The 12,874-nt window shown below is 35.4% G+C and overlaps 2 protein-coding genes across 3 annotated transcripts in view; one reads left to right on the top strand and one right to left on the bottom strand.

Moving 5' to 3' along the window:
• The window catches only part of ralgps1 (Ral GEF with PH domain and SH3 binding motif 1), a 127,522-nt gene that overhangs the window by 100,213 nt on the left and 14,435 nt on the right, over positions 1 to 12,874 (bottom strand). The window contains exon 2 of one of the 2 annotated variants that reach the window (XM_052563492.1): positions 8,619 to 8,711. The exons of the other annotated variant lie outside the window; for it this stretch is intronic. The gene's annotated coding sequence lies outside the window, so the exon portion shown is untranslated. The remainder of the gene's footprint in view (positions 1 to 8,618; positions 8,712 to 12,874) is intronic. 2 annotated transcript variants of the gene reach the window in all.
• Positions 3,697 to 5,413, top strand: si:dkey-191c17.2 (uncharacterized protein LOC100005628 homolog). Its single transcript, XM_052564317.1, is given in 5 exon segments — positions 3,697 to 3,708; positions 4,564 to 4,861; positions 4,909 to 4,975; positions 4,977 to 5,111; positions 5,113 to 5,413. Coding segments are annotated over 5 exon segments (813 nt in total).

Here is a 12,874-nt window from a genome sequence, read left to right as displayed (position 1 = left end):
GTGAAGAATTCAGTCAATACTGTTAGCACTCATGTTTGCTATCCACGGCAGGGCTCCTGACTGCAACCAAATGTTGATTTTGCGACACTGTTACAGCACAGCGCTGCGAGATCCAGTGTGAAGTGTTTGAACTTGCCGTTGCTGTAAGATCTACTGAGAAGCGTTTAAATTCTTCACGGGATTCTGTTATAAACAGAGCTGATGCAAAAACATCTGAACTAGTAATGATAACTACACCATGCCGTTGTGGCAGAAATAGTCGAATGATGTTACGTCATTCATTTCAGTTTGTGCAAAAAAAATGTTTTTATTTAAAATAACATTAAAAAAGACATCAAATTACCACTATAACCAGTAGATGGCAACAGATGAGCACTTACTGGCTTACTATATGCATATTTCTATTATAAAATATTAAATCAAGAAATCTAATTTTGTCAAAGTTATGCACTTTTCATGTGAATGAAGGAAGAAAAGTCCCTAAGTGCCTTGGTTTGAAAAACAAACTTGTTCAGTTTGCAACTGACTTACTCAAATAACTATAATATATCTATATCACTATCCTTCCTTTAAAATAATAATAGTACAGGTAATGAGCGTACAATATATTATTTTTTCGTAGAAAAACTGATTTTGCAATTTACTGTTTTAAATAAAAGTACATTTTGTACACTTCCCAACTCAAGCTCAGTGCTTTACAGTCAAATGTGTATTACCAAGAAATAACCGTGTAATATTTTCTTAGTAAATGCAAACCAATAGCATAGTATGTTTATGACTGTGTGTTTTTTTAATACCCAGACACATCACCCCCCAGCGATACCAAATCTGCTTCTTGTGCCACCATCTGTAGAACCTACTGGTGCTAGTGCCACTGCTCACAAATGTTAGTCTGGGGCCCTGCACAGGCATGACAGCATTTCTTTATTTGGCTGTACTTGTCTATACGGCTTGCTTCTCAATTCCAAATGCCATTACATAGAAAAAAACAGTTTGGGGTTGGTAAAATTTCAAGTTTCTAAAAGAAACATTTATTTTCATAAAAGACTTCGATGCTCACCAAGGCTGCATTTGTTTGAAATATTGTGAATCAATATTACAATTTAAAATAGCTTTTTTTCTATATTAAGATATTTTAAAAGGCAATTGATTCCTGTGATAACAAAGGTGACCTTTCAGCATCATTACTCCCATCTTCAGTGTCACATGATCCTTCAGAAATCATTCTAATATGCTGATTTTGTCTCATGAAATATTTCTTATCAATACTGTATTCAAATCTATTGGAACCAGTGATCAGTGATACATGTTTTCAGTATTCTTAAGATACTGAACTCTTAAGTTAGTGTTTTTAAGTTCCAATGCATTGTGCATTGTGCATTGTAACCATTAGGCTTGCCGTGATAGACGGTGCTGACGGTGATACCGGTGTTAAGCTGCATCACCAGCCCACAGCGGCACTGACCCCACCGTTGTTTAGATTTTTTTTATAGTAATACAAATCATTTAGTTCAGTAAAAGACGGGGCCGTGCACAGACCTTTTGAGGGGCAGTTCCAGACTGGCTTTCTTCTCTTGCATCTCCTTCTGATAACTCTCCTGCAGAGGCTCCTGTATATTGTTCACCAGCAAATTATTGTACATCATCTATCGCTTCTCTCTCTACATCTGAATTACTACTTCCCTCCTTCTCTTCTTCCCTGCTACAAACTGGCCTGATCCATGAAGTAAGTGAGCTGCTACCCTTGGCTGCCTGCTGTCGCTCCCTCTCCTTCTTTTTCTTATTTCTCTCTTTGGGGGGCATTGCACTGCAACCACCAAGTAATAAAACTTTATGTAAGTGCAAAAAAAGTTTTTTTGTCAATATTATTTGTAGGGTCCTGTGTTTGTTAATTGCTCTTGTGTACTCCCTCTTTTTTTAAATTGCATTTATAGAGAAAAAAAAATACTTGACTCATACATAAAAATTTTAACCAAAATAATACAAATTAACTTATAAAACCAAACAGAAACCAAAATCTTTTTTTATTGAACTTTATACACTTTTTTTTAAGAACTTTGTAAAGAAATATTTAAGTAATTATGTCAAACTCAACTCCAGATGATAAGAAACCAGCCAGCAATGAAAAGCCAGCAATGAAAAAAATAAATAAAAATAGTGTGAAAAGTACAGTTGCAGTGAAAAACATTTCTGAAGGATCACGTGACACTGAAGAGTACTGAACTGGAGTAATGATGCTGAAAATTCAGCTTTGATCACAAAAATAAATTATATTTTAAAATATATTCAAATAGAAAACAGTTATTTAAAATTGTAAAAATATTACACAATATTACTGTTTTTGCTGTATTTTGGATCAAATAAATGAAGCCTTGGAATGAATCATGAATTACATACTGCACAATAAAATATAAAGGTTTCACAGTGATCTTCTGTAATTTTTTTTAGTTACTACTACATTACTGTAGTAAAACCATGTTTACTAAATCTTATACATGTGAGGACAAGCGGAGAGTATACCATAACATGATTAGCCTAAATGTTAATAAATTACGTGTATCAGCAATCATAAATCATAGAAGAAATTTCTTAGAAATATGTTATCTAGGTGACGAGGATCACTCGTCGCTTTGTGTTCCAGTACGAAACAGCGCGGGGGCGCACCTGTTATGATTTTCTGATGGTAAAAACAAATTATATGTTCTTGTATTACTTAAGTTATCAATATATAGTTTTTGACCAGCGAATGTGTGCAAATGTGAATTTTTTATTTTTATTTTCTGTCATTAAAACCGGCATCACATTACATTTTCATCTACAGGTTACAAACTAGTTTTTGTAGCTATATAGACGGAGCGCTCAGTTTTTCCTGTGGTAAAATGCATTTGGCCAAAATAGCATTTTATAAAAGATGAAATTATACTATATGCACAGGCTATTTAAGTGTTGGCTATATATTGGCTATGACTAGATGGAAAATACTAGCCCTCTCTCTCAGGCGACGTCCCACTTGTCTCAGTCAGTGAGTCAGTCAGACATTAAATAAATAAAATATGAGCCTATATAGACATAGTGTTTAGTAGTACTTATTCAAACAACAAGATATTTATTTAATTTAATATTTATTTATCGTTTTAAGAATTTTCATATTGCTAAATATTTGTAAAACAGACGTAAAGGGTGACCAATAGCAATGATTTATAAAAAAAAAAAAAAAAAAAAAAAAAGGGCACCTTGTAGTATAAGGGCAAAAAGGGCATGTGCTCTGCACAGGTTGAGCCCTACCTGTGCACGTGCCTGGTAAAAGAACAGACACTACTATTAAAAACTGAATGCGGCTGCTCAATGTAGCGTGCTGAACGACAGTCGCATCCCAGATCAGATTTAATATCTCCAGTGAGGAGAGCTGACTGACGGGAAGAGTGAGGTGAGACAGACAAGACAATGGTGGACGATTTTCGATGAGCTTAGAAACAAAAATTCAAAAGCACTTGTTTGGCAATATTTTGGATTTTGAAAAGCCTGTTGACTTTTCTGTTTATCTAAGGTGATTTTGGAAGTTTTTTTAAACATTTGTTTCTCATTTAATTGGTTACACGTTGTTTGCCGCTATTTGGAAGTAAAATGCATATGCAGCTTTTACAAGCTATTTCGTAACAAAGGAAAGTGAGGAAAAGAGGGCAGGCCCCTGCCCCCATGCTGATACTGGTATTACCAGTGATGTCACATGTCGATTAACCGATGGGAAGATTGCCTCACCATCACAACCCTAGTAACCATACACACACACACACACTTTAACTACAACATACAGTAAAGAAAAAGCAAACTTCAGCCAAACTGTAACCTACAAAACATTGTGGATTGTTGTTTGGTTGTACAAAGGTAAGGTAAGTTAACTTGCTCCATAAACACTGCATTTAACACTACAGTAGATTTTTTTTTTAACATGTGCATCAACCAGTCATACTCATAAAACAAATCCTGACATTAATATTTGCACCTTGACATAAAGTACAGAGGAGTATTACATCACTCTGAAGGGGATTTATTTTGAAAATGAAAATAATAATTATTTTTATTATTTACTTAATTTAACTTTTTAAGTTGAAATTGTTCTATTCCAATTATATTTGATTAGCTTTAAGCTTCTGCTAACCAAAAAGCCCATTACCATTATGGACAATGTCCCAAATATTTCATTTTTACCTCTCTATTGTCACATAAGTATAAGACTAAATAAATAACTAGAGCAAAGTAAAATTGTGGTGTCTCTTTTTCTGACTTACTGGTCAAATGCTAGACAGTTTTAAATTAAGATAAGTTTAAAAAAAATAATAATTTAAATTTAGATTAAGAAATGTAATTCAGGAGCTCTATTTATTTCTCTGTAATTATTCCTCTAGATAACGGAAATTGATTGCTGTTTTTCACATACAGTACACCGTCGTGTTGCAAGCTAGTCAGACAAATACAATGAAAAATGTCAGATTCTGACTGGCACTAGTGAAAATGAAAAACTAGATTCAAACAGATGATTCTAAATGCAATGAGTTTCTGAAGACAGCAGTAAAGGAGTATGAGCTGGGAGAACAGACAGAGCATTGCCTCAAGGAAATGGGTGCCCGCTGTGTGGGGGAAACCTTAGACGCAGAGTACTACTACAATACTGACAGCTTCCAACTGGCTTCTACACAGACCCGGTTGAATCAGCATAACAGCCAATGGGGCCTGATCCTGGCAGAAGAACAGGAGCTTAATCACGCTCAGTCACACAACACCAACAAGTTGGTAGCTGGACATTCTTAAGAAAAGAAAAGCTAAATATTCAACTCATCACCTGAAGAAAAATCGGAAACAGGTGCTACCTTTGGAGAAAATCTAACAACATTTAATGAGTGTCCTGAGAAGGTCTTAGATACATCACATCTCTGACATACACAGAAATGAGAGATCCATGCTCCATCATGCTGCATCTCTAAGTGTCTCCAGCTCCCTCTGACCCACACTGAAATGAAAAGTATGACCATGAAGAACTTCTTGAACCTGGCCCGGATCCAGATGCATGACAGCTGGACCAGGACCAGCACAGTGACGTACTCTCTGCCTGGAAGTGGAGAGAAACTACAGAATTCCCACTGAAACTGCTTCTGCATTTTTGATGATGAATACTAATGTGCTGAGCATAAGCAGTGAGCTGGAAAAGATGGATCAGCTGTGTAAAGAACTAGGCCTAAAACCAAAGGCAAGCTCAGATGAACCATTCAGAGCCCCACCCTTGCTCCCTCGGACAAACAAACCGAGCTGCTCACTCTCCTACAGTGACAGCTGTCAGCGGGAAAACCTGTTTTTAAAACATTTTGGACACAGAAAGTCCACCATTCCCATCAAGTGGGAATTAAATATGCCATAGAGGGATAAATAAAATATTTGAAAATAAATATGGTGGGTAACTTGAAGCCAGAGTTTACAGATCACAATGCAAGCAGGAGAAATATGCAGCATCAACACTGTTCATGTATCACAGGCTACAATTAAATTATTGTACATTTAATCGGTTTTATATGGAGAAGCACTGAAATATGTGTTTTTGACTTAACTCTGTACATGATGTGAGAACAGTCCGCTATTTATGTTTGTACTTTAGCATGGACACACTAACTTTAACGTTAGTTTTAGCCAGAGATATACCTTGCTGAAGCACAAGATGACATTAACGAGAGTATGACAACAATAAAATTTGTATTTATTGCGATTGGGGTTGAATGCTTAGGGACATTTTGGCTTTATTTTGTTTGGGTTTAGGAAATTAAATAGAATAAATTATATTGCCTATCCTCTCAGGATACCTGGAATCATTGTTACAAGTTGACACATCGTTTTATCATTTTTGTAGCATAAACACCATCAAACCCATGCAAGCTTCCGATTTTCCAATGTTTCTCTATGGCGATGAAACCTACAGATGTCTGAGTATCGCTCCCCGTGCAACTGATGCTCAACTTCCATTGGCTCATCTGCGTTCAAGGGGAGGGGCTTACCGAAAACGCTCTCTTTTAAAAATAATATCTTAAACTGACATAAACTTATATATAAACTTCAGGGTAACCCTTTACAATAATTCTTTATCAAAACATTTCTGAGTACTATATAATCTACTTTTTACATTATAATATAATATAATATATAATGGACCCCTTTTCCAACTGCAGGGTTCTCAGAAGCAGAAGTTGTCATAGTTGGGTAAACTTCTGGTAAACACTACCACAAAAACATTTGTGTTTCCATTTGCTCCAATAGCAAAAGAATAAAAAAACCTACAATAGCATTTGACTTTCCAAAGGAGGAAAACATATGGAGAGATTGATTACAGTGGTTAGATGCAAGAAAGATGTCAAAAGTGACATCACTCCCTAAAACACCCAGACAGCACTGATTAGTTTACTGAAATTTAATGTCAAGGTAATATAACACAAATAGATAATAACAATTATTTTATAAATGCTAAATTTACAATATTAATAAATGTGGAAACTTATCACAATAAGTGAAAAGGGTAATATAATATAATATAATATAATGTTACTGAAGTTTATAAATACACTTTTATTAATGGTTAAATTATCATAGCAACCTAAACTTTAACACTAATATTAAGCAAAATTAAAAATGGTGTAGAAGTATTCATTTTTATTGCAGTAGCTAAAGTTAACATAGGATAACTGTAAAGTGTTATCAACATTATCAACAGCTGATACAACAATTGCAATTTTAATATCTGAAAAGGTTCTTTCTAACAATTTTGTTCCCTAAAGACTCAAAGGGGTGATTTTACCCATTTCATCTAAGATACAGATTTAGCTGAAGAACTGGCTGCTGAGACAGCTATAGTTACTATGGCAACAGAGAGCAGTAATGTGTTCATATTTTTTATATTATACACACGAGGGCAGAGCAGTCTGCAGGCAACAATCTGCCACACTGAATGTCCAACATGTTCAACATTGGCAATGTTTCTTTTCCCTGACTACAGAGAACCCGATGCATACATCTCTCTCTCTCTCTCTCTCTTTTTTATGGATCTCAACAATACAACATTTATTTCATTTGACAGATACTTTTATCTAAAGTGACTTAGAGTGCATCCAGGTTATGTTTTATCAATATCTGTTGTTCCCTGGGAACTGAACCCATGACCCTGTCATTGCTAATACTCTACCATTCCATCTCCAGGATCTCTAAGGTCTCAAACTAACAGAAAACACAGGTTTCTCCTGAAACAATAACAGATTTTCTCATCAGCACTTGCAGCAGACGCAACACACAACAAAACAACACAGTCACACCACTATATGATGAGAACATAACATTGCCAATGTTGTTAAATATGTAAAAAAATAAGTAAAGGGGAGGGAACTTACTGCAAAAAAATAAATAAGAAAAAAAAACATTTCTCAGAAATCTAAAAAGAAAGTTGAAAACAATCAACTTTGTCATAATTACAGAAGAAATATCAGAGGAAATATCATAGGTGAACTTCAAATATTGTGTTGGATAGTGGGAGCCCTTTCGAGTCAACAATGTTGAGAACCAGAATGTGTAATGACAACTTTTATTAACCTTTTAAAAAAGGGGTTAATAAAAACTCTATCTCTATTTTAAAAATATGCAAGGTACAGTCACATGTACCACACTATGCTTTGGGATCAGTAAATGAACTAAAACATGTGATAAACTGTTTGAGGTTTTTGAACCAATAGAAGCATCCATTATTGTAAAAGTATTGATATTAATGTTATGCACCAGGGATGTATATGTAAGTATAACTGCCCTTCACTGCAGCTTCCATCAAACATTGCCATATAATAACAAATAACCAGTTAGCAAATCAATTTCAGTTTTAAATGTAACTTTAACTGGATGTGAATTTAACATCACCTATATTGATGCTAATCAATCTTCACAATTTACCAATTAACCTAAATGTAACACACTTACATAAACCTGAGGTAGGCTATAATATGTACCTTGGACTCCCGGCACTTTCCACAGTGCCAATGTGAAAGTTCAACTACTGTAACACATAAACACAGGTGCTTTCCAAAGTCAAGGTAGTCCCTCTGGGCCATAACATCAGCCACTCTATCTACAAATTAGCTCTCTTAACTACAAATAAGCATATCAACAGAAGCACACTGTAGAACAGCATAAGGGTGTATTGCTTTAAGCTGTCTGTCAGTTATTGTATTTCTGAGATTCTCACTCTTTTGAAAAAAGATCTAACCTCTCTCTCTCATATTTGTAACGGCTGTTTTAACAATACGACAGAGCAGGTATAACTATCAGAGCATATTTCTTAATATTTACAGTATAAGCCAACACATAAAATCTATTATTCCATCCTCCAGTTTGCATTAGGTATTTAAAACAGATCTCTATCTTTACAGCAAAATGGTATCATAACATCTATTAGATGTAGCTAATGGCGCCACGCATCATATTGACAGTGTGGTACCCAGCTGGGTAGAGGCAGACGACCCCCCGCGACGCAACTCCATCCCTGCTGATGCTGTTTTCATTTGCGCTTGATGCTCTTAAACAGATACAGTTCAACTCACATGTCAATGAAAATATGCCACTGCCCTCGTCCCCGCTGTTGAGATGCAGGCGCCGGCCAACGCGAAGCTTACGTCGCTGTACTGCAGCACGACCTTAAGGACATAAAATAAAAAATAAAAAATCAAATTTGAAAGGATTCACTCTCATCCACTGGGTAATTTAAGCCTTTTTGATTTATTCCGCTCCACACATGGCCGTGTTTGAGCAGGTATGATGAGAAACAGTGAGGGCAGTCCTGTGTGAAGAGACGATGTTATCGGATGCTGGAGATGCGGGTCATCTGCCAACAGCTGGGCATCGACATCAGGAAGTGTTGTACCCATACCGTTTAATGGACAGATGATTTGACCAATCGCGTGGCGTCTGGGAGGACGCCGGGTTCCGCCCTCATAATTGAATGACCAATCTTTAACTAGGTCAAGACTGTCGCGCGCATACGTCTCACTGTTTTGTATAGCCTACGCAGCGAAATGTGTGTGGAAAGGGGTGCAGGGTAACATGTTTGTTTAATTTTAATATCTCCTCTGAAGAAATGTAGTGATAATTTTTCGTTTTTGAAACTGAAAAGTGAGGTATTTTCATTATTTAAAAAAAACGGATTTGGTTGTAAGACGTTTTGCTGTTATTATTTATTGTGTATACATAGCCTAATTTGTTTGCTGATTTTAGGCCTATAATAATTTAGCAGAGAGTGACATATATTTTGTATATCAGCACAAATAAAGCTTATCATTCTTTTAAAAGCTTATAAAAGATAAATAATATATCAGCTTATAATTCAGTGTTCACAGATACTATTCTATTTTTATTCGTTTTTTATATATATACTAATTTATTTCAGCAAGTCAGTTATTTATATATGTAACCAGTTTTTTTTCATGGTTATCGTTTTTGTTAACTATAATGATCCTTTTGTACAACCCTCCTAAATGTAAATATTATTTTTTTTTATGTGATAATGAATGCAGTTAGGGCACTGCTTTTCACTTGAACTGTATATGTATTTTCAGGTAAAGCAAAACATTATAGATTATTTTTTCATCTACTGTATAAAAAGTGACACACAGACTGATTTAGGTCTATGGCCCTGCTTTAAGAGTCACATTAAATCAGTTTATGGGACATGATATTGTAGGTTTGTCAGCTCTTACCAGCTTGATCAAAGTCCACCAGGTCAGTTTTTGCCCCACCAGCTGGTAATCCATCTGACAAATCTAGATCCAATTTCAGACCCAACACGATACATTTTTTTGACTGATATATTTAGATTTTAAATGTATACAGTAGTGATTATTATTATTATTCATTTAAATACAAATAAGGATGTTTATTCAAAATGAATATGCATAGGTCCTGCTAAAGCCCTTATAAAATGTAAACTGTAGTTGCAGCACGTCTCCATATTACTGCTATTTTAATTGACAGTAATTAATCTGCTGTGCATGTGCGCCATCTAGTGGACATCCACATGAATGTACAAACACATTTCAATGCATATTTTATATGCGTGAATGAGTAAAGCAGAGACATTTTGCCAAATCAGCATCTTTATTGTACAAACAAATGCATTTTTTTATCTATTGACATTTCTTTGTATCATAAAAAAGCAATATACAAGCTTTAAGAACGAAAATAAAAAGCAGCACAGAATGATTATGAGTAAAATATATAATTTGAATAAATATAACTTTATATTTCATGCTATAAAATAAAATTCATAAATGTTGAGTTAATTGTTACAGCATCAGCTAGCTGCATGTACTTCATAGTTGTATAAAACAGTAGATTTCTGAGGTTCAAAGTTGGGTTGTGAGGTTGTAGTAAATGGATGACAGAAGGTTGGACAGAGTGCTACTTATTACGAAAAGACCTAAAGATCTACTTTCCTCAGCGGTGAAACTCACATGCTTTCGGGAAGAGCAAGAACGGAAACATTTAGGTGCGTCTTACCACACCTATGAGGCAGACTGTATCGGGAACCAATGACTGAGGAGTTGTTTCCCCACCTGAAGTAAAAGTGCAAGCTTAGTTTTGGACGCACAAAGATCATTGCGCATCCAAAATGGCATTTTCTGAATACTAGTAAACCCTGAGTTCTACTTTTTACTTTTTGCAATGTCCAAAATACATGAGAAAACAAGAGTCTGACAGAGCTTGCATTAAAGGAATACTCATCCAGAAATTAAAGTCTGATGAAAATGCACTCAATCTCGGGCCATCCGAGAGGTAGAGGAGTTATCTTTATCAGAACACATTTATAGAAATGTAGCATTACCCCATTTGCCCACCAAGTGAATGGATGCCATCAGAATGAGAGTTCAAACAAAGTTTCCTACAAGTAATCCTCCAGTTCATCAATTAATGTCTTCTGAAGTGAATCTGCATGTTTTTAACTTCAAACCATAGCTTCCAACTAAAACAGAAGTCCTCGATCAATAGCACTGCTTTCTCCAGAGAAAAAGTAATCTTGTCTGAATCAGGGGAGAAATATGCACTAATCAAACAACATTTAGAAGCCAAAACAAATATGTTGGTGGATTTTGATGTGAGAGGACAACAGATGATGTATTTTTTCACTGGAGGAAGACTTATGAATTATGGACTGGTATTTTAACCAGACACAACAATTAAAACGGCTTAATGATGGCTTCATTTCTTACAAAAACACAGCTTTTCACTCCATAAGATGTGGATTACTTGTGGACCGTGATGTTTTTATCAGCTGTTTGAACTATGATTCTGACGGCATCCATTCATTAAGTGATAAAAAGCTTAACTTCTTCAAAGATGTTACATCTCGAAATTGCCTTAGTACATTTTCAGCATATTTTCATTTTTGGGTGAACTATTCTTTTAAGAATTCTGATTGGCCAGTTATATCTGCATTTTCAAAGCATGAAGAAAGAAGATCTTTAGCATACACCATAGCGGCAGGTTACATCTCTCAAAGATCCCTTTCTTATTTGACAGATAAAAAATAAAAAAAAGATGCAACTTTTCACCAGTGGCACTGAGGCGGCAGGTCGATGAAGTACAGACAGAATGTGGTGACCACAAAAACAAGAAGCCACTCTGTAGAAGCATATTTGTCCAACCTCTCCAAGTTTTCACATAAAAGTATATCTTAAAACATGAGAAAAAAAATCCTCTCCTTGCCATAAATGACCTCAGCTCCCTGACATCCTGAATTCATTCATTTTGAGACACAATCCTCCTGCAATCTGAGAGGCAGACAGACTCCAACGAAAAAAAAAAAAAAAGGCTCTTAAAAAGGTTATTGCTTTTGCATATTACACAGTGGAGACATGTTGGAAGTGGAGAACCGGTGGAAGACTTCAAGATTTTCTTTTCTTCAATATCTCTAGGTTTAGCTCAGTGTTCATAAACTACCTGAAGTAAGTCAACAGTTAAAAAGGACGAGCTGCAAAATCAAAAAGTAGTCCAACAGCCTTCCCTGTAAACCATCTTTTTTGATTATTGTGCATGGCACAAACTGAACTGGTTTTATGTGAACAAAGCAAGTGAATATGGACCATGAGTATCTAGGTCAAATGGCGGAGTATGACTCTATTAGTACAGTTCATTTAATCATTTACAAATGTATGTTAACCCCATATCACCGATTTAACATCTTTTTGCTTATACATTATAAAACCCAAAAAGAAACCTGACCAGTCGTAAAGCACCATTAAAGGGGAAACACATCCCAAGCAATAACATTTGAGGCTTTATGAGTCCCATAAGTTGGGAGCATTACATGGTCAATTAATCCCTTATGGAATACATTATTTATTATTAAAAAAGTAAATCATTAAGTGCATGCCAGGTGAAATATCACATAAGAGATATAGCTATAAATGAAAATCACTTTCAAGTGTTAAGACAAAAACAAAAAGTAATCTGTAGTTTCGTATTTCAACGCGGAGGGCACCATGCAATTCTACTTGAACAATAAGTGGGCCGGCATGCATATTTCCCCCCGGACCAAACAATATACATAATACAGCGATCTGCTAACCTGAAAGCATCATCTTTCTGATGAGATTATAGCCAAGCATAAATCAACTAATTTTTTTTTTTTCTTTTTTTTTTTTTTTTTTTAAGAGGAAGCTTCTGTATCGTGAAGCTGCTTGATTGTCCCATTTTATTATCTCAGCATATTCACTTTGTGTGGAAACTGCATGATGATTCTGACGTGAAAATCTCTGTCGCTTCAATGCATATCGATCCCCTACAAATAAGATGTTTTCCCATA

The sequence above is a fragment of the Carassius gibelio genome, chromosome B8 (assembly GCF_023724105.1).
Source record: "Carassius gibelio isolate Cgi1373 ecotype wild population from Czech Republic chromosome B8, carGib1.2-hapl.c, whole genome shotgun sequence".
NCBI classification, from domain to species: domain Eukaryota; kingdom Metazoa; phylum Chordata; class Actinopteri; order Cypriniformes; family Cyprinidae; genus Carassius; species Carassius gibelio.
Note: the sequence above shows the minus strand (reverse complement) of the source record. Positions and strands in the feature narration are given on the sequence as shown.